Here is a 23,637-nt window from a genome sequence, read left to right on the forward strand (position 1 = left end):
AAAAAAAAAATCACTTAAAATATCATAATTTAAAAAAGTGCAGTTTTAAGCAATTTATCTCTATATCTATAAAAGTGAGAATGTATGTGTGCCTGAGGAGACACTTCTCAACCTATATACTCAAATTTTTAATCTACAGACTTGAAATTGGGTGTATAAGGTATTCAGACACGTGGAAAACTTTAATCGGTTTTCATCCAGAAAAAAGGGTTGCTAAGGAGTAAAAATTGAAAAATTGGTACTTGGGGGGGGGGTCACCGGATTTTTAAGTTTTTCAACTGTTTCACAACTGCACATGTGCAGATCGTTCACAGCTTCCTTATGTAAAGAATAAGTAGGTGCAAAAACACTTTTTAAAGATTGTGGCAAGCTGATGTAATGGTTATTGTACCCGACTCAGTGTCTTTAGGTTTTGGTCTTAGCTCGAGTATTTTTTTTTTACTTACAGGAAATGAACTGCTAAGAAAAACATAACACTCACATGCATATGTCTGTTTCTTCCCATTTTTTAATTTTTACTTCATTTTTTTTCTTTTAAAAGGAATTCGACATTACGTTTAATAATGGGCAATGCTGGGTACAAGTGGACTTTGGGTTAACATAACTCAATTTATGACACATCTGATATAACTGGACAGTAGTTTGAAAGTAGCTACATAAAATTTAACTTAATTTAACTATTTTTTGTTTCCTTTTTTTTTTTTTTTTCTTACTAAATAAAAAGAGAAATTCTTAAGTGAATCATTCAGAGAAGTCATATTCAAAAGTAAGAATATAAAATCAATATTTAACTATTTGAAATTTTTACTTTGAGACCCTTAGCTTCAATCCATGATTTTCATATACTCAGCTTGTGGAAGAGTTTATCCATTGACTCAGCAATGATGAGACAAGTTCATCTTCATAAAGCAGTTGCCATGGAGACAAAGCTTCCATAACAATGAGAAAAGGAACAAAGCCGAATACCATACCCTGATGCACCTTTACATCAAATTACATGGAATTTTAAGACATATGCTTGCTAAATTTACATGCTACTAGAACAGCACATATATGCTGCTACGTGGGCTCATAGTGTTGAAGAAAAATGCAAAAAAAAAAAAAAAAGATGCGGAAGAAATGTAGAGTAATTTAATTTTCATTTTCAAGAAGAACAAACCGATAAAATGACTCATCTGTATCAACTCTGGGTATTTTATCCAAAGAAAACGTTTTCGTTACATTCCGTCACTAATTTTCAAACGGATACTGGTAACAAACTGATTTTAATCGAGTTGTTTTCAATGACTTTTCAACCATTCTAAGGTTATACCAGGTTATCCCCCCCCACCCTAAATCAGTCAGTGTTCTTTTTAAATGGTTCTTTTTATATGAAGGTGTTTTTCACGTGTAGAATTTGACTATCCAAAATGTGTGAGGAACTTTTCTTGTCAGATTTTTTTTCTCTTAATTTTAATATTATCCAAGTTTATCTTTTAAAAAATGTTTTTTCAAATCATTTGCCATAATCAACCAAGATAATCAACATTTCTATGCAGGTTTCTTATTAAATGTTATTTTGTTAATGTTGGATTTTCTTTTGTTTTTAATGTTTGTATAAATCACTTTAAGAAAATCATTTTGTGATAAAAAGCTACATTTTCAAACAGTATTTTTGCAGTCAGTAATTAAGCTCGTTTGTGTCGGTAAACATTGATTTCACACTCTGTAGAAGGCAAGTCATTAACCATAGTTTCGTCTTTTGTACAGTAATGGTTTTTCAATAAAACTATTAGCCTCTTCATATGTACCATGGTTAAAATAAAAACAACTATACTAAAAATTCAAACAAATGAATAATATCAAAGAGAAAAGCCAATATCAAATAGAGTAATGATATCAAAGACTGAAGCTCAACTTGTAGCATTAAAAGACCCAAGATCTGTTCAAAAACAAAAGGAGTTCATATTTGCTTCATCTCGAAAATGACGAAGTATAATAAATTTCTACTATTATAAAAAAGATACTTTGTGTGTAGGAGTTCTTTCCTCATAGGTTTGGAAACGGTTGAGCCTATCTTGACAATTTCACACAAAACTAATTATGTCTGGCAGTGTTCTTAGATATATTTTGTACTGAAATTCATCCGATAAGTATCGAAAAATCAAAGAAATCTGATCTTAAAATTAGTCTCTCTTATAGATAAAAAGAAAAAAAAAAATGTTTGCAGCGGAATATTTTATGTTACACAGGCCAAGGGAGATAATAACATTTCACCAAATCATTTCTTCTTAAAAAACAGGTTTATTATGATCTGGAGATATAGATTAGTGGTAATACATTCAACTACAGATTGAATGATCCCCTGTGTAGCTCACAATTTTATTTTAATTTCTTTCATTAAGGAGTTCAATTTATGATAAAAGAGGTACAATTTAAAATCACCACAAATCATTTCTTCTTTGCATATTTTAAAACTAAACGTTAATCAAAAGTGACTTTTCCAGGGCATTAATCATCAAGCCCAAATATCAGCTGACATGATATTGTAAACAAACACAGACGGAATTTGATTTATTTTTTTTGCAAATTAATCTGCTCGGCAAATTATTCCCCATAATATATAATATTCAATAGAGGATTGATTCTACTATAATACATAGACAATCTGCATAAATTAGAATACCATATTTAAGCGTATTGTAAGACCAGGCAATGACGAGTTGCCATGTTTGTTTAACTAATAATGTGAAGTTTCAATTGAAGTTATATCTTTCTTTGAACACAGGTACTCATTTAATTTCTGATTTAATCTTAATTGGGTTTCATCTCCAAAAATGGATTTTAAATTCCAACTCAAAGACATCCATTTTATCAGTGAATATCAAAAGACAAATTATCAAGTTTTTAGAAAACCCTATTCCAACCAGGATTTAATTTATTTTTCATGTTCCTCTTTATAGATTCAATGTTATTTAGAAAAAAAAAGTCCTTAAAATTTCAAACATTCGTCTTTTCCAACTGAGGCCCATCCCAATATTTTATGCAGACATGTTTTGTTTTCTTCTTTAAAACTTTAGAGATAGAGATAGTGTAATTACACGGGCCTATTTAGTCATTTAGTCCAGAAAAAAAAAAAATGTACATGTTAACATTACTTTCCTTTACTATATTAAATTATACAGAGTTATCTCCCCTTTTAGGAAGTCACTTCTGAAATGCCTTCAGACTTCACATAAAATGGAACCTATATAAACACGTTCTAATTCTTCACACATTGTTATTACAAGCAACTAAGTTCAAGAAGGGCCCACGCCGAGCAAACTAAATACCCAAACTGCCCCCACATCCAAGCACCAAAATGGTTTTTATAATTTGGATTCTTCAGACTACTGTTCCCATCTTGAGTGTTATTTTCACAACGCTTCAGTCGATGCAACATCTAATCTTCTCCAGATATATCCTATAGAACTATGGAATCTTTGTCGAAATCTGCACGGAAATTTTGAATGGAACCGTGAGGGTAACTTGTTCTCGTTATATCAGCTATGACCGGGTAGAAATCTTAAGTAATTCACAATTGTATTCCGAGTATCGCCGGCACTAAAGATTAAACCTTCAACCTCCAGAAGAGTGTCATTTACAATCAAATTACCAAGTACTTTATCCATTACACCACAGGTCCTTTTAAACAATGAATTTTGGGAGCCTTAAATTTATTCTTGTTTTTAAACATACAATGTTACAACCCATTATTACAGATCGTACATATTTGACACAATGTACCTGAACAAGGTCAGGGGTTTACATTGATGGAAACTTTGTGAAAGTAACACTCAGGATGAGAACAGTAGTCTGAATAATCCAAATTGTCAATCTTTATCTAAAAAAATTCAGAAACAAAATGGTTACAAAAGAGGGACATCTATTTGCCTTTCATGCCACAACAATGTTGATGTTTGACAAGAATATTCAAAGCAAAAGGGAAGGACTCGAGAAGCTGGAAATTATGCAGCTAAAAAATCAAGGTTAATTGGTATAGTGACGATAATAGCAGCACACACCGGATTTCTTCCATTTATTAAAAAAAAAAGAAAAGATATTTAAAAATTAAGAAAATCAGTAAATTCTGCACAAATCCAGTTAGTGTTAAAAAAAGTTCTGCTAGATTACACGATTAAATTCCAAATCTATATCGACAATCTTATCAAATATTTATAACACTTTTGCAAAGGGGAAAGAAAAAAAAAATCAAAACGAAATTACATGCAACTTTTTTATTTTTTTAAATGAGATTTTTTTTTTCTTGTACTGCGTCGTCACATGATCATGCTAACCAGACTTATTTTACTCTTTACCAACTGGTTTTGTGTTAAATTATATTCGTTTGCAAAGACACATAATAAGCATAAGTATGAATCTTGTGTAATTTTGTTACATAGATTGTAGTCATTGAGCACATCCTCTGGTTTTGTCAGTACTTCTGGCAACATCAACACATCAAATACATAGATATTAAGACAAAATTTCAGCTAATCAATATTGTACAATTATTGTAAAAATCACTTTAATCAAACAGAAAAAGGGTGCTTGTACATTATAATTTGGATATCAAAAAAATTTTAAGTAAAAAAAAAAAAAAAAGCAAACAAAAAAAGTGTTGCGTTGAAATAAAAAAAAATCCAGTGAAAAACAATTGATAGAAAGATAATCACAAAATAAAATTTATTGAATAATTAAGTTTTATTAATGTCTTCTATTGCAGTCAATTTCAGAATGACAAACTGGCTTATTTCCCTTGTTTTCACGTTAACAATTTCAAATTGAAAAATGCCAGATTGAAAATATATGATAGTGTTTTTTTTTTTAAATAGTTCTTGCTAGTTTTCTATTCATTCATATTTTGTAAGTTTTACTAATTTTGATATGACAAGAATAAAATTTATTATATACTGTTTTATTGGTTTCTTGCAGTTAATTTCAAATTAGAAAATGCCTGATTGAGAATATATAGGAGAGTTATTTATTTTTTAATTTTTTTTTTTTTTTAATTTTGTTTTTCTTGTTGTAAAAATAGTTCTAACAGGTTTTCTGTTCATTTTTATTTTTGGTATTCTGGAATTTTTACTTATTTCGACATGACAAGTAATTGTGTTTTTACTTAAAAATCTTTTTTGATATCCAATTATAATGCACAAACACTGAAAAAATTTGAATGTTAAAACTAAATTAATTTATCTGAATAAGAAGGATTAACACGTCTATGACAGTGAATATTCAAAACAGACAATACAGGACAAGATATATAAATGGACAGGACTATAAATACAAAGAAATATTAATAAAATGAGATTTTATTTTTTATCCAATGATCATTTTACAGAATTGTTGAATTGCTTGTTTGCAATGATGAAAGAGAATCCTCTCAGTAGCATTTAGAAAATAATCATTTCCGAATACTAACCAAACAAATAAACAAGAGTACCATTAAAACTATTATAATAAATCAATTTTTGTTGATGAACCAAAAGCGTCAGCTTGGAAAAGTTCCTTTATCAAAAAAAATTAGTCCTTTTTCAGAGAGGATGGAACCAAATCTAATATTTAGATGCGCAGGAATTGCAGACTATTTTCAATAATTTTTCTTCCTATTTTTTTTTTTTATTTGAGTATTTAAAGGGTATTCTTTGACAATATTCAAAATTGGTAACACTATTTGGAAGAATGAAATGAAAATGGTTTCCAACTTGAAAGCAAATGGTCAGAATTTGGATTTGGACAAACACATTCAGAACAACGAAGAGGGAAATTCTAAAGACGCGAAGATTAGAATGTAGTGTTGCTAAGTAGTAGCAGCAGAACGACTACTACTACCACCTCTAATGTGGAGAGTCTGATAAGAACATTCCACTAAGCAGACAATAGCCATGCTAGTTAGGAGTCATACATGGCAATATGACACAACCTACAAAAATACACTATACAAATCTCACAGACAAAATAAATGAAATTAGAAACAATTCCTACATTGTAGAGCAAAATATTTTTTTTCTTTTTAAATATTTAATAAATTAAAAAAAAAATCATAATCTGAATTATTACATAAAAGGAAACAGTGTTTCCCTACAGTTTTAAGATTCATCCCTTCAGTGAACAGCTATTTTTTTTTTTAAAGAGAACAGGGTTGGGGAGGGGGTGATGTTTAAAATATAAATGGTGGATTTATTTTTCAGGTAAATGTGATCAAATTTTAATTAAAAAAAAAAATCAAAATCAGTAAATATGAAAAAAAAAAAAAAGAATAATAATATCAAAAAACAGAAAGAAAAATAAAAAAAGGAAAATGAAAAGAAAAAATAATTCACCCATCGTATTTTGAAGAGCATGCATTGATAGAAGGGGGGGTAACAATCTATTTTGCAATTCTACAACACCAACAAAACAAATAAAATCTCACATTTTACACACAATTGGAAAAATGTGCATCTAGCTAAATGGTCAGCAGATCAAATTCTTTACTCTCGGTAATCAGAAATTTATGTTGGTGTGTGAAAAGTCAAAAAAAAAAAAAAAAGTGAGTGAGGGTTCATGAATAATTGAAAAGTAGATAGCGTAATGAGGTGAAGAAAAGGTGAAAAAAATGACAGAAATAGATGGAAACAAATGAAATAATGATAAAGCTGATTTGCTGATTTGGCATGAATAATGGATAAGCGAAAAAAAAAAAAAAAAAAAAAAAAAAAAAAAGAAAAAAAATGTCTAACCAAAAAGCTATAGCAAAATAATCAAGATTATCTTACCTCTTCCTGTCTTTTTTTCCTCTCAGCCTCTTCACGTTCCTCTTCTTCCTACACAACAAAGTTTTTATCATCTTTATAGTTAATGAGCATAAAATTGCAATCAGTTTGATAAACAGTTATACTTACCTCAAAATTATTTTTTTTTAAAAATCAAATTAACTTTTTTTTACAATTACAAATCTGGATAATTTAAAGTTTTAAAGTTTATAAAAGGCATTAAAAAAATTACAAAAAAGTTAATTATTACGAATCTGAATAATTTACAGTTTTAAAGTTTATAAAAACATTAAACAATTACAAAAAGTTAATTTCAAATTATTAACAGACATTTTTCTTCAATCAGATTTGAATTATTGAAATAAACATGTCAGAATCAAAACGCAGTGAAACATTCTACCCAGCCGTCTGTACAGGCACAAGAATTTTCACTTGAAAAACGAGTTTACAGTTATTGCGAAATGATAATGGAGATGTACAAACCAGCTGAAAAAACTGACATCTGAAGGAAAAAGGTCTGAAGAGTGAGTGACAAAATTTGTTTACATTTCTTTAACATTTATTTAAACAATGCTGTTTAAGAAAATTGCAGACAATTTTAATAAATTCACTTTTGATGCATTTCGAGTTTTTACAATCATATCATGGAAAAAAAAAACAAAAAAAAAAACACACCACCATTGTGTAAGTTATTTGATGGACAATTATATCCTTATACACTAACATGGGGGGCTGAAACAATTGTACATAATGTTACCAACGAAAGAAAAACTTTCCGAAAATGAGTAAATACAGCCGTATCTGTCCCTATTGACGTGATATACTTTTTGTACGATTCCATTGATTTCACTAAAGAACCATGAAGAATCATAATGCATGTATATAAAGTATATGTAGATATGAGTTACCTCTTTTTTCATGGATTCATAGCCATGTATAGCGAAGGGAGGTAACTCATAACTACGTATACGAAGGGAGATAACCAAATATTTGGATCTGACTATTTTTTTTATTATTATAAAGAAAATTTGCATAAAATCGGCTTTTGTTCAGAAATTCCCCCTATGTCATAAATAAATAAAAGTGAATAATAAATAAAAAAAATAAAGTAAACAAAAGGATCTGTATTATTTACGTATCTTTTACGAAATGAAAATATATTCCAAAAATCACAAATTAATCAAGTAGTTTTATTTTGAAATAAGAAAATAAAATTTCATTAGTAAGAGAGGAGCAACTGTCTCAAGTCGCCATTTTGAAAGAAATTTCAAGAAGCAAAAAAAGATAACTTAATTAAAACTTCCAAGATTTTTGTTGTAATGCCTACAAATTTCCATTAATCAGTTAAAAATAGCTTTCTTTATAAAATCAAACTACTATTTACTTTATGTAATTTTTGGAAAATATTTTTGCTTCGTCATGTAAATAATACATATTTTTCTTTATTTTTATGCAGGGAGAATTCTGGACAACCCCCTCCCCAAAAAACTTTGTAGACTTGTCTAAGTAATTCTAGACTCCTTATATTAAAATTAGCTTTTTTATTTGTTTTTATTTGTCATCGTTTAAAAATTTAACAATTAAAATTATAAAATGCAATGTTGTTAATCACTTTAAAACAGACACAGAAGATTATGTGTGCCTATTTGTGTGCCTCCCCACAAGGGCAAAGTTAAACACAAGATCGTTTTCAATGTGGTGGAAATTCAGTTACTTAAAAAAAAGGTTGCTCTGGATTATAAGAAAAATTTAAATTGCCTAGGTCTAGAAGAATTTCTTCCATACAAACATACAGAAATTCAAATGAACAAATACTTTGCTGTCTAATCCTCCCTCCATGTTTCAGCCTACAAATCTGGCCCCTATCGCAGTAGCCCCTTATATTTTTTATTTTAAAGTGAAAGTAAAAATATCGAATTTAATATGTCAAATAAAATACATGTTTACTGTTGACTAGCAGAGGGGGGGGGGACTTGCCCAATTGTAAAATATGCTTAGATGTATTTTAATTCATGCAGATTTCGTATTTATTATTAAAGAGCCAATTCTCTATAAAATATTATGTCACACTTAATATATAGTATGGATTTCAAAAGTTAAAAAAATGTCTTCGGTGTCATTAGCTAGAATCAAAACCAAAACATTTAGGGCTTCACACATATTCCCTACCATTTGAGCTATCGCCAGCTAGATAAGATTTAAAATAAAACCAATTCAAACTATGAATTAATTTGTACATGCGCAAAAGTAACAGAAATATGTTGGCAAGATAAAATGAACATTTTGCATTTCAACTTGCCAACATGGTTCTGTATGCGTTATTCATTCATCCAAACAAAGATTTTACTCATTATAAACTATCCTCAGTGTACGATTACTATTTCCTATTAATTTCAGTGTATTTCAGTAAAGAGTTTATCAGTTAAGTATTTTCACACAGACACACACATACATACATCTACCGTTTTACTTAGATAGAATAATATTCTAAGACTATTAGAGCACCAACACCAAAATGTGACTTTCAAAACAATCAGATTTTTTTTTTTTTTTTTTTGCATAGCAGTATGATTGTAAAAATACTCAGAATATTTTTTTTAATAAATATTTTGGATTCTATTCAAAGATATTACATTAATTCCTGAATATTAAAAAGTTTTCTTTTGTACTGTTAAATTCTATTTCCGAAAGACTAGTTGCTAATTTGAAGAATGCAATTTCCTTGTGAAGCATTTTAAAACTTGACTGACTTTTAAAGCCCAAAGAAAAAAAAATAGAAAAAATATATCAAGAGCAACTACAGATATACCTTCTAAGAAATTATCCTTATGACTAAAAGAGACTAAAATATTGTCAAGGGACAACATACATGTATATTTCTGATATTATTTCTAGAATAGCAGGCAAACATGCAAAAACAAAAACAGATTTGACATGCAGAGGAAAAATTTTACAAGACTTTTCTTTGAATTATTTCAAGAAAAAGAAATAAAAGATTTAAATAACTAATCAAATAAAAGCAAAATAATTGTTTTGTGAGAATTTGAAGTGAACAATTTAGCAGAGTAGTCAGACTATTTAGAATTCTGAAACAAGTTTTTTTGATTCGAAATCAAGTTGAATTATTCTAATGGAAAATCAATATTTAAGGTAAGCCGAAACAAGAAACTATTTGTCTGCAAAGTCATGTCTATATGAAAATTATCATTCTAAGTGTATATATAATTGTTCATGAATTCAAAATATATTTAATTCAAGTTTCAGAAAGAAAGATTTGTGTAACGGTTGCATAAGCTCAATATCTTTTTCAATAAAGTAGAGCTATTATTGTTATTTGCAAAAAAATAAAATTCGTATAAGTGAGTTTTCCTACAAGAATTTGAATTATTTACATAATATACGTCCACATGATTTAAAACAGGTTTCAAATTATCTTCCAAATAAATAGCATATACAAAGGTATTATAGTTTATAGCTATTTCCAAGTAGTTTTTATTTTTAAGTAAAACAATATAAAGTTAGAGTTCAGTAACAATGTTGTTATTCATTTTTTAAAAGATGCAGTTCTTAATGGACCATTTCATCGTCGCAGACTTGTTATATATATATATATATATATATACACACACACACACACACATACACGATGTAAAAACCTGTGGTCTACTGCATGTTCTGCCTTGTGGCAATCATTTGCACCGACAGAGATTAGTAATAATGTAATAATGCCAAAAAGTGTGGTTGGTTATGCATAAACCTTCATCACTAAATCAAATCATATGTGTGGATTTCTGAACAACTTAGTTGTGGAACCTCATATGTCGAAATTGACAGGGGAATGAGAGTCCATATATGCAGACATGCGGTTTTGATGAAATGCCATAAGCTTCTTTTCCTTTCTTTTCATATTTGAAAAAACGACATTTTCTCAACTATCCAAATAATATTCTAAATATTGGAGGTTAGTTTGTGTAGTAATGATGTAAGGTTATTGTATCATCCATCTTGAATCCCTGGGATCTTTACTATACAAGCTAATACTCATTACTCAGACGAATGCTGCAGACTATAGAAAACATATTTTTTAAATATGGAAAAAAAAAAAAAAATTTTTAAACTATAATGAAATCTGTCAGGATAATGATTTTCCTGTCAAAATACAGAAAATAATCTTAATCCAGCAATTTTGAGCTGACCTAAAATTTAAAAAATCTATTTAACAAGCCGAGACTTTTTTTTAATATGCATCTAATTTGTTTAATAAAAATTGAAGTGTTTGGTCATAATTCTGATTATATAATTAGGAAGAAGTATAAACAGAAAATGGTGTTTATTTGAAAATAAAGAAAACTAAAGCCGTAAAAATAGTTTCCTCAGATTATCAATATGAATCTGATTTAAAATGAAGATCAAATTATTTTTATTGATTATTAAAATTAAAATTGAATATTGATGCATACGTTGATCGTGTTAGAACAGGAGATCATCAAATTAAAAAAGAATATGGTTTTGTATGTTAAAATAAATTGATAAATCGATTCATTTTTAAGTAGATTCGAAGTGATATCTCCATTACGTTATTTCTAAGGCATTATAAAATAAGGCAGATAATAAAAACAAATTATATCTGACCGGAAAGAGTAAAACCTGCAGAATTCCATTTGGATATCATTTTATCAAAAGCAACTGAAGATTAAATGTTTATTAATAATCAGTCCAATAGTTCTAATACCAAATTTTAAATGGTGTAGGGTGTGAATTAGATAGTTTAGCAGTTCTTAGTTTTATTTTTGTTTTATTAAAATGTTAATGAAAAAATATATAAAGTCACTTCATGCAAGTTAATTTGGCTCTGAAACTTGAATTCAGTGAAACTTGTTTAAGTTTGCTTCTGACCAATTTTCATTTACTATTGTTGCATCATGTTATTGGCAATATAACTCGCTTCACTATAAATTTTTTTGAAGATTACTTAGTCAGGCCAAGATGATTTCTAATATGAAACATTTTTAAAAACATTTTTAAAATGATCACTTAAAAATAAAAATCAGCAAGGGAAGTAACTTATAATTTTTAGATTAACGAGTATAATAGGAGTTGTCTACCTTATGTACACGCAAATAAAATTTAAAAACTAGTGACGTCATTGCATCACAAACAATGCTGGGTAAAATAAATATTAAAATATAAAATTTATTGGATAAATGATGAAATTTGATTAAAATTGGATAATTTTTATTTTTTGATGATTAAAAAAAATAAGAACATTTTCTTTTTTTTAAATAAGTGCAAGAGATGGCATGGGATCCTAATGCAGCTTCCGAAAAAATAACTCTAGGGATCAAAATTGTTGGAATTCTGCAATTTTTACATCATTTATATCATTTATTTCCTGTCAAGATAAAAATAAAAATTAAAACAAACAAAAAAAAAACAAACACTTACATGAAAATCATTTGATTTAGTTTGGGTTTCATCTAACGAATGTGTCACTGTGAGGGAATGCCGGTCAGTGGTAGTGGCGGCATCTTTGGTCACATGGTTGTTAGTGGAATCAAACGAATTGTGGACTGTTAGTTTTTTCAAAGCATGCATTGGGGGTGGTGACCATAAAGAACCGTTTTTCTGGGGGGTAATTTGTTTGGAAGTCGTTTGTATCGGTGTCTCTCTTGATTTTCTATTTTCAGCAGAAACAGTGGAATGTTTGGTTTCTTTGTTGGTAGAAGTAACAGGAGGCCAGCGTGCAGATATTGGTGCAGTTGTGGGGGAGGTTGCAGAGATAGGGCTGGTTCGCACATCTGCAGAATTGAGCTTTTGAGCTATTGCTGTCGAGATACTCTCCCGAGCAGTTTGTTTAAGATCAGATGCTGGGGGCCACCGAGAGAGGACATCTCGTTTGATTTCGGTTCTAATTGGATTTGTCTGTTCAGAAGAATAATGGCCGAGAGATTCAGCAACTTTGGTTTTGGAGATTTCAGCCTTATGTGCACAAGGCCAACGTTTAACAACACTTTTCAGAGCAATGAGGGGTTTATCTGCAGGAATGTGTGGTTCGTCATTTGACGCAGAGGAGAGATACTTTTCGGACAAATCTTTGATGGATCTTCCTCGTTCGGGAGGCCATTTATTGCAACTATTAACTTTTTCTTCATAGGATTTTGTCCCATTTGCCGATGCTGGTGGTTTCTTACACACGCTAACTGCATTTTGAACTGTTATGTTTTTAATTTGAGCACCTCCTGTTGAGGTTGTGCCAGTCATTTCAAATTGAATGTGAACTTCTTTAAGTTTTTCAGTTTTGGAATTCAAATCTTTCTTATCAAATCCATTAATCACAGGATACATTGTTGAAATTCTAGACACATCTACAAAATCCTGGTAAAGGAAAAAAAATAATGGAAATGGAAGAAACGGCAGATTATCCATCAGTTTGGATGTGGTATGTGAAGTGTATTTTATAGATTCTTGATTGACAACGAACATTTCCCTAAATAGATAGAATTTAAAACTAACCTAATAAACAAGCTTTATAAAATAATTATTACATTTAGATATGGAAGAAATAAATTATTACCGTATGTATATTATACTAAGGTCGAGTTAATCAACGTTTGCTTCTGCAAAGTTATTTTTCTATATATTTTAATCATACAAAATACATATCAAAATATCCTTTAGTTTTGAAATTCAGCTATGTTTGAAAAAAAAAAAAAATAAATAAATAAAACTTCCATTTTAATTGTTCTAATTAGCTGTAATTTGCAATTAACTCCTGAAGTAATCCATCATGTTTTAATCCTCTCTTATATTTGACTTTCCACACTTATTCTGTCTTTCAAAGATTGAAATAGTCTATTATAAACAAAAGGGAATATCATCACGAGCAATAATACTATTTAGTCTGTAATTGGAGAGGAAAAGAGAAAGAAAGATATTTAGAGAACACAAAAATTGTTTTTATACTTTATTTTACAAATTCACATTTTCGTGATTAAAACCATCCAACCTGAACTCAATTTGTAACTTAATCACATTTTTATTTTGTACACTTATATTTTTTAGGGTATGATATGCGATTTAACTGAGATTATTTGCTATCGGATACACTGGTGTTGCACAATAAATTTTATTATTGTATGAAATGCTTACTTTGCCGTTGATTATATTTTTATTTCGTTTTTCACGTTCAGTTGTGGGTGGATTACATTCGGTTTCAAACTGGAAAAGTAAAACTAATTATATTATATTGGTATATTTAGGCAGCATTTTTTCATTCAAGTAGGCATTATTAAATACAATGGAGACACTTTGCTTTATGATTCTTTATTTTTCTTTGATTTTTTTATATAACCTTTTTTTTTTATATCAAAATCGAAAATATTAATGAAAGTTATATAGTCATCACGAGCGCTTTGCTAATATTGGCCCATGTATTGTTGATTTTAAAACTAATTTTTTAATTAACTTTTTAATTAACTTTTAACATCTCATCACTTGATACAATTTGTGTTTTTTTCACTTTTCTGATTTCCATCCTTCTTCATTTTTACCTCATCACGGTAGAATAGAAAGTGGTCGTAATAACTATGGAACTTTAATATTTTCGATTTTGATATAAAATATTTTATATATATAACTACTTAATTTACTCACATAAATTAATATATGAAAGTATAGATTTATGCGTAAACTTTAAGTATTTACTTGAAAAGTGCTTAATACGTAGGTAGAGCTAGTTAGTAAGTTATAAAATGTATATGGCGATTAAGCTACACTGAATATTCCGCGTTTCATCCACTCTAGGACTCTTCATAAGCCTGAAGAGTCTTAGAGTGGATGAAACGCGGAATATTCAGTGTAGCTTAATCGCCATATACATTTTATAACTTACTAATATATATATTTATATATATATATATATATATCCCCTCTCATAAGCAAATCGGTGATCAAAGAACAAACATGATTTGAAACCTTTTGTTTCCACACGTTTTCAATCGCTTTCTCTCCTTGTACATAATAAAAATTATATCACTTTTCAAAGGAGTACAGCACCATCACGTTGACACACCGATTCTTGCCAGATCACCAAAGTTAAGCAATGTTGATCCTGGCCAGTACCAGATGGGAGACCATTTGGGAAGCTTAGGCATTGTATGTACCTTCTGGAAAGGTTGGGTGTGGGGCCAGCATCCTCACTAGGAAAAAAAGAACTCCTCACTACAAAAGCAGCTACAAAGTTGTGGATGGCTCAAGGCTATGAATGGACGGACTTTTCAGAGAGGAAGACATGAAGGTCTTTCTGCTCATCATGGTATATTCGATTTTCTCACTATCATTTCCTGAAAAAGTCCCCTGAAAATGGGGACAAAACGTTGAAAATTTCCTAAGAGGCTACAGGTTTTTCTCCCTTTTTTCACATTATATATAAAAATGGATCCAGTGTTTTCTCTGATGAATCAAGAGATCAGAGTTCAATCCTCAGTTATATCATACCAAAGATTAAAATTAAAGAAAAAAAGTGGTACTTTATGCCTCTTTGCTAAAAAACTCAACATTATAAGGAGAGTATCAGAGGTAAATAAAGCAGTCCAGGAAAAGGAGTGGTTTCCTTCCTTAAATCTTGGCATAGTAGCCAATAAAAAGTGAGTCTTCAGGATCACCCTAAACTACTATTATAGTGAATTAAAATCTAATGGCATATTTAACATTAACGCTCACCTAAGCCTTAAAATTCTTCCATGTAAGTTTCACTTTTCACTCAAAATTTGACCGTGTAAACTTTACACTCAATTTTCCCCAGGGCAGTATTAAAAAAAAAAAAAAAAAAAAAAAAAGAATTGCACAAAAGTATTCAAGTGCGTATGGACCATTACACTTATCAAAGAATTCAAAGATGTCTCAGTATTATTGACCCTTTTTGAGACCGATAATTCTATTGAATACAATTAAAATGTTTTGTTTATTTTTAAAGATTATCTAAAATAGATAATCATTAAAAATAAAAATGGTAATAATTTAATAAGTTTTTTTGATAAATTTTTAAATAGTAAAGGACTTTACAGAATTTAATTTGTGTCGCTTGATAAAATGGATCAACAGGAGTATTTTACTTAGAACTAGCAAGACCTGTAGAAATGCGACAGTTGTATCCTTCCTGTTGTATATTGTTACTGTTCTTATAGAGATCAAAGTCTAAAACCCTTAAAAGAGTTTTAGATATATTTTCATTCTTTGGATGTGTGGCGCAAATGCAAGCACCCATGTTATTATTGTATTCAAACTAAAACATGCTTTTGTAAACCTTTCAGACCCAAGCGGTCACATCACATTATCCAAGTACTCTGTCTAATGTAATAATATCTAGTTATGGGAATCTATAAAACCATTGTAGGAGTTTGTGGCATATTTCTATGGACAGCCTGTGGGAACATAGATCCCTTAATATTATTGTACTGAACAAAATATACTAAATTTTGATCCTAACCCGAAGCCTAAGAACATACAGTTTAGTTAGAGTTTCACATTTGAAACAATGATATCAAACAAAATATTTCAAATTATTTTTTTTTTTGCATTTCTGCAACTGTGCGATCCCATCTTTTGAAAAAAAAAAGAAATAAAAGTAGAAGCTAACATATGTATGAATATGAAATCGTCTTAGTGTATGATGATGTACAAGAGACGTTCATAAATTTAAACAAAATCTTTGTATAGCTTACACTCAGGCAATTCTGGGTTGAACTGCTAGTACCAAATAACTTTTATCGACTGCTAAGTCTTTCCATTTTATCAAACAACACAAAAATAGCCACAAGCTTACTCTGCAAGGCATTATTTACAGAGATGCGTAAGCAATCAGATATGCACAGGTGTCTTATTTCAGGATATGGTCGGCAAAGATAGTTTATAGCGCCAAGTTATCTTAAAAATAAAGTTGGTAAACTGGACATCTTCCCACTATAACTCTTGTTCTCTTATCACATAACAGTTAAGACAATAATACCTCAGCCGACAAATTATCACTTTTCGTGCTCTTAAATAAACATCCGAAGATTACAAAAATAGTTTCGCTTATTGCGTATCTCTAAAGCAAAAATGTTATTTCGGAAAATAAAATCTGTCAATGAATATGCTTACTTTCTTTTGTATATCCTTCAGATTGCATCCTCGATTAGGTATGAAGTTCTTCGCAGGAACGACATGTTTTTTGTACGGCTAAAAATCAAATTAATCTTTAATGAGACTTAGGCAAACGTAAAACTATTACATAATTAATTTCAATGTGCCCCTACTAACTAGCCTTCCTACAAGGGCAGAGTTAGACACAATGTCAGTTTTTTGTGTGGGGAAAATCCAGCTCCCAAAAGGGACACTGAATTTGGTAAATAAACGTTGTTTCAGTCTAAACGGATTTCACCTACATTGACTGAAGACAGAGAAAGTGTAATATCAGAACAGGCACTACACTTTAATCTCAGTCTGAAGGCTGAGAGTCAAACTAAGCATACATTATGATATGCAAATATTCCATAAAGACGTTAAAATAAAGAATTTTATTTTGTAAACTGAAATTGCCTATTTTTATAATATCTTGCATTACGATATCTGTCGCTACAACATTCTTCATAATATTAAAATGTATAGTATTATAAACTTGTATTAAAAAACCAACAACCAAGTAACGATCAAAAAGTCGACTTGAACTTTTCAATTGAAAATTGAGACTAAATCATCAAGTTGCTCACCGTTTTATATGTTTCTTCTTTGTTGACGACAAAGTGCTTGTCTTGAACAATATCATTCACATCAGCTATCTGATCATTTGCTGAGCATCTGTTACTGTCTGGACTATCTTCTATTGAACCGTCATCTGTATGAGAGTCAGAGACCTCTTCTCTGCTTGACGATAAATAACTCCGGCTTTCAGTCTCTATGTCTTTAGCATCGGACAACAAGATGAGGCTGCCGCTTTGATTGTCGAAAGAGGTATCGGTAGACGACTTTGGTTGATCATCATCATCAGTGTCAGCACTGTTTTCATCTTCATCTATGTTGCCATTGTAAGAGGGACGGGAAGATTGCAATGAGAATGCGGTTCGTTTCTTTTCACAGGTTTCAGAATAATCTTCACGAATCTGTTAACATGCAAAAGTCAATAACATGCGTAGCGTACATGCAATAAACAACACAGCAATAAATGACATCTCCATTGTAGGATTTAGAAAAATCAGTTTTAAGTACAGTTATTCACAGCAATCAGTAGTTAAGATAAAAGTTAAAATGGAAAAAAAATTAGCACAAGTAAATGAAAAACTTGACAGCAAAACTTCAAAAATGAAAAATTAGTTACATACTAAATAATTATCATAAATTTATGACTAGAAATAAAACTTACTCAGCTATATACTAAATAATTATAAATATATAAAACTACCTTAGTTGCATACTAAATTATCATAAATTTATGACAAGAAATACAAAAAATGTGATCATTAATTGTAAAAGCCAGTTTTAAAATTTTTAGCTGATATTTCAGTTTGTTCTTTTTTCATAATTTTATAAACAAAAAAATATTTCGTTTTACATTTTTATGAAAAAAAAAAATCTAAATCCAGTTAGTTGCCTCTCCACAAAGGAATAGTTAGACACAATGTCATTTTTTATGTGGGGGGTATTCAGCTCCCCAGAATGTGCTCTCTGGGTGGGACAAAATAAAAATTGCTGCAGTCAAGAAGGATTCCTCTTCCTCACCAAACAGATACTATACTTTGAATTATTTGTGTGTGTGTGTATATATATATATATATATATATATATATATATATATATATAATACAAGGTTAATATTTTCAGAGGTAAACTAACCAATGAAGTTTAACAAGGTTAATTCAAGAGTGCTCAATACCGAAGTAGGGCATGACATACTTTCTGTTTATTTTTACATAAGCAGTAATATATTGCTACACATTTATGAGTATGTTTTGGTCAGCTAGTTATTAGCAAATAAAGACCTCTTCAGGCGATACAGCTTATATGAAAACAAACTTTGCTTTTGTATAAGCTGTATCACCTGAAGTGGTCTCTAGTTGCTAGTAACCAGCTGACCGAAACATGCTCATGAACGTGTAGCAACATTACTGCTTATATAAAACAAATAGAAATTATATATATATAACAATGCCATAGGCCAGAATCAGAGTGTAGTGTGTAGTATCTGTTCTGATGCTACACTTGAGTTTATTTGTCCTTAGTCAATGGAGGGGGAAACGTTTCTATACTAAGGCAATTTTATTTTTGCCTTTTACCAGTGTCCTTTTTTGGGGAGCTGGTTTTCTCCACATTAAAAACGACCTTGTGTCACATTTTGCTTTCGTGGGGAAGCAAGTAAATACCTACATATTTTGACAAATTAGGCTATTAAAAATGTAGGGAAAATGGAGGTCGTTGGTCATTCTCTATCTTGGACTTTTTATTCTACTCTTAGCTAGAATCATTGCTGTTGCCACAATACCGCATTTACTGTGAGGAGAACGGCATCCTATTTAAATGTGATATTGTGATGATAGCAATGATTTTAGTGAAGAATAGACAGTGTACAATAGAGAGCTGTAAAGTTGGGGACATAAGAGTTATGAAAATTCTTTAAATATAACAAAATCTCTAAAAAAAATTTGTAACAAACTTTCAGAATGCAGGACTTTAATTATTGGGCTAATCTTGTTTGAATATTTGGTTTGTATGTTTTACGATCTATCAGCCTCTTTTGGAGTCAATTAAGTCTACCAAAAATTCTTAGCAAAAATTCATTGTATACAATTAACAGAACACAAGTCACTATCTATTTTTAGTTTTTACTCATAGCTAAGGATAAATTTCCAATAGCATAATTGAATCCAATAGATTGGATAGAATTTGAACTCAGCAGAGTCAATTCCATAGTCTATGATAATATCCATTAAAGCAGTATTGCTCCCCTCCACCAATGATTAAATTAACATATTGCTTATTAACGGTTAAAAATGACTAGAAATAATACAAAACTTAGTTATATACTAATTTTCATAAAGTTAAATAATTCAAGCTATAGAACTAGTTATTACAAATTTTAGATTTCTTGAAAGCTGACAAGTTTTTCATATTTGCAAAAACAAAAAATTTGATATATAAAAAATTTCTTCATGCTTTATTAAAGTTGTTGAAGAGCTTATCAATTAATACAAGCTTTTAATATGTTCCCAGCAATTTTCAATCTATATTGTCCACAACACGAACAATTCTTGTACAAGACTTAAGATATATAATTGTTTTTTATTAAAAAAAAAAAAAAAAAAAAAAATGTACATGAAAGCTTTGACAGCAGCTTGGACCAGAATAACTGTAACAGTAGGAGAGTAGATTTCTTGTCACGTACATAACGGGTATGCAACAGAAAGATTAGGTTAACAGTTATAACCTGCAGATTACCCACCTACGGGTACCTATATTGTTTTACCAATTCCAGAGGACTATTTTTATCTGTGATAGAATACAACAAACATAAAAGCAAAAACAGATGCTTGTTCTGCTTGAAGAACTTAAAAGAATCAATAACTAAATGCAAAACAATTTTTTTTTTGTATAATTAAGAATCACGAAAGCTAAAAAAAAACATGAGGATCAAGGATAAAGATTAATGAGATAGACAGATTGATAGCTAATTGACAAACATAAGATTGAAGATCTCCACATACCATCTGCTCAAAACAGTTAAATTAGAAATTCTTTCCCCTTTGTCAGAAAGGTCAAAGACAAAATAGGGAGGTGGGGAGCATGTTAAAAAATTGCTCAAAAATAAACTTTTTTACTCTCACTTACATTTTTATTTACAAGACATTAATACGCTTCAAAAAATAAACTCTTCAACAATAGAAATTAATAATCAAACCATGCAGTTCACACAAATACAATATTTTTAATCTCATCCCCCGAATCCCTACAGAGGTGTATGTTTGTGTGCATGTATGTGTTATATATATGATTGATAGATCTCACACATATACAAATACATGCAGACATACAAGCAAATGGTTAATCGAAAGGTGTTCTTGTTAACGTTAATCATTTAACTCTTCCATTTAATGACGCTAAAACACTAACCATGCCCCCCCCCCCAATCATGACACTTGATCTTAAAAGAAAAGTTTAAGAACAAACTTCATATTTTATTAGCTATTAGACGACCCATGACAAGTCGTCTCAGTATATTTGTCGTAAATTCTTTTAAATAATTTCTCGTTGAGAATAATACTTTCTTCTAAAAACATGATTTACTTAAAAAATGGATGAACTCAAAAGTGAGTGGCAACTTTTGAAAAAACAAAGCTCATTTTTAAATTGGAATATGTTTATAATAACAGGATTGAATCACTTAAAATAGGTTTTTGCATTTTGGCATTAAATAATTCCACATAACTTATAACTCATTGGACCAATATTTGTTATATGTATTGTTAAGTATAATTTCCCAGTGGCCTTTGTTAATATTCATGATTTTATTAGCTATTTTTGACTAGGAGTAATTTCAAACTTTATTATTTATCCAAATTGCTTTTTTTATTACTTAGGATTAATTGCTTAATAGATTTTGATTTTAGAATAAGTTGGGAAGTTCTTAACATTTGTATATTTTTGTATTTGAAGATTATTAAAGACATTTATTATTATTATTATTATTATTATTATTATTATTATTATTATTCATGTTTACAAAAAGAAACCAAGAAATAATGCTGTAATAAAACTAGAAATAAAGAAAAGGAGTATATTATTTGGACTACAAAAACATAAGTGAAATAATTGAAAATTATAAATAATCACTAATGTATATGTAAGATGTACTACTATAATATGTATATAAAAAACAAAAACAAAAAAAAAAACACCTTTCAATCAACCATTTGTGTAAGTAAACACACAATTAAACACACTCCCTCACTTACCTCATTGTAGTTACATCCATAAAATATATATATTGATCCAAGGTACAATTATGTAGTTGAACCAACAAAAGGGATATACTTACGGCCATAGTGGTTAAGTGATTGAGAAGGAAAAATCAGAAGACAGGTAACCCCTCTTTAACTACTTGTAGTCAAGCTCCTCTGGGAGGTAGAGAAACGGCACTAGGGTTTAAATAGCAAAATGCTACTGCTGCTCTTAAGACATGCAGGTTTCCTATTCTTTGGCGTTGCGCCAGAGTCTTGTGATTTGCCTAGGTATCAGTTATGGGCACTCAGCCAGGATCAGGTGACATGACTCCCCATTCGGCATGTAAAAAGGCAGCTACCCCCAGAGTAATCCACACCTTGGTTATGGGTAGCAGGGTGGTGGGGAGCATGCCGATGCGGATGGAGTAGGCTTGTAGCAGCATCCGTTTCTGGTGGTGTGCTTGTTAACAGGAAGTGTGGGGAGGGCATTTTAGCCATCCAGGCCAATTGGTTAAGAGAAGAAAGAAGACATCTCTTCTTCCTTTTTTTTCTTGCAAGCAAAGCTGAGCATTAAGAATAAATCAAACCAGAAATATCCCACCAAAGAAATATGAGAGCCTCAGCATTCCTGCACCAGATATTCTTCGGCATTTTCAGCAACAAGAAACATTATATAGATATCATCGACACCTCCCCCGCCCCCTCCCACCTTTACTAGAGTTAACAATTAACCTTTTCCCCTCTTCTTTTAGATCTTTTTTACTGGCAAGCACTCAACCAAAACGTTCAGTAACTGATATTTAAATAAAACAAGAAAATGACCCACCATTATCTCTAGCATCTTTAAGTTGTGGTAACTGAAAGTTACTTCAAAAACAATCAAGTGAACCACAGCATAAAGATTGGCTAATTATATATATATATATATATATATATATATATATAGTCATGTTTTAAGCCATGTTGACAGTCTGTGCTTATAACCATTAGACTATCAGTCATTAGATTTGAGTCAGCGAAATCTCAATGCTTACATAAACACTTTCAGCTACCACAGAGAGCTCCAATTGTTTTTACAAAGAGATTAGCAATTTTCTTAATTGTAGCCAACAATTTCACTTACCACAGTGCTCGATGCTAAAAAAGAGGTGCAGATTATAAGTATTATTCTTGCTTGTACTACTTTCAAGATAGCTCCCAATATACGGCAAGGGAAATCTTACATTTAAAAATCATTATGCTTCTCTAAAATAAACTCTTGATAATCAAATATAAACTAAAAAGATATGAGAATAGGCTGAGAGACATTAAAAGTCAGTCAAAATAGCTTGGGATTATTATACAATATGAAATATAACATACAGTATATTATTCAATAGAAAATGTAACATACAGTATAGTTTACATGAAATAAAACTTTGGCTGGGTAGAGATTTCAAATTGTGGAAACGTCAACATTAACAGAATTTGCATGCAACATTTAAAATGACATTGTTTTATTAGAATTCTGACTTAAATATGCAATAAAAATAAAACAAAAATATAGAAACAATTTCTATGTTCTTGAGATGACAAATAAAAAAGGTAAAATTTAGTATTTTGTAAAAAAATTTCAAATATCAAAAGGTAAATCTATTAACCTTTTCTTTAAATATACAAATAAATTTATTCTCCCTTAATAAAATTGTAGTAGTAATCACTTATTGAGGCATAAAGGCTACTTGAGGATAAGGGTTAAGTTTAATATACAAATAGATAAGTTAATTTGTAAAATAAATATCATGTCACTATATAAAATGGAAATTAAATGAATATGATAAAATGATGCATTTCGTTTTTTCAACCTTTTAAAGTTGATTGTTATCTTAGCATGTTCTTATTTACTTGCCTCC

General features: G+C 30.0%; 1 protein-coding gene across 50 annotated transcripts in view; it reads right to left on the reverse strand.

The window, feature by feature from the left end:
* LOC145292850 (uncharacterized) overlaps positions 1 to 23,637 on the reverse strand; it is a 200,518-nt gene that overhangs the window by 32,672 nt on the left and 144,209 nt on the right. For 47 of the 50 annotated variants that reach the window (XM_080138946.1, XM_080138952.1, XM_080138945.1 and 44 more), the window contains 5 exons: positions 17,525 to 17,914; positions 16,917 to 16,994; positions 13,926 to 13,994; positions 12,222 to 13,151; positions 6,780 to 6,827 (listed from right to left, as the gene is read on the reverse strand). In XM_080138946.1, the coding sequence (XP_079995072.1) occupies positions 6,780 to 6,827; positions 12,222 to 13,151; positions 13,926 to 13,994; positions 16,917 to 16,994; positions 17,525 to 17,914 (1,515 nt within the window). The remainder of the gene's footprint in view (positions 1 to 6,779; positions 6,828 to 12,221; positions 13,152 to 13,925; positions 13,995 to 16,916; positions 16,995 to 17,524; positions 17,915 to 23,637) is intronic. The other 3 variants (XM_080138934.1, XM_080138927.1, XM_080138909.1) reach the window with 1 other exon arrangement.

Source organism: Euprymna scolopes, chromosome 14 (genome assembly GCF_053919585.1).
Source record: "Euprymna scolopes isolate OS-2025 chromosome 14, ASM5391958v1, whole genome shotgun sequence".
NCBI classification, from domain to species: domain Eukaryota; kingdom Metazoa; phylum Mollusca; class Cephalopoda; order Sepiida; family Sepiolidae; genus Euprymna; species Euprymna scolopes.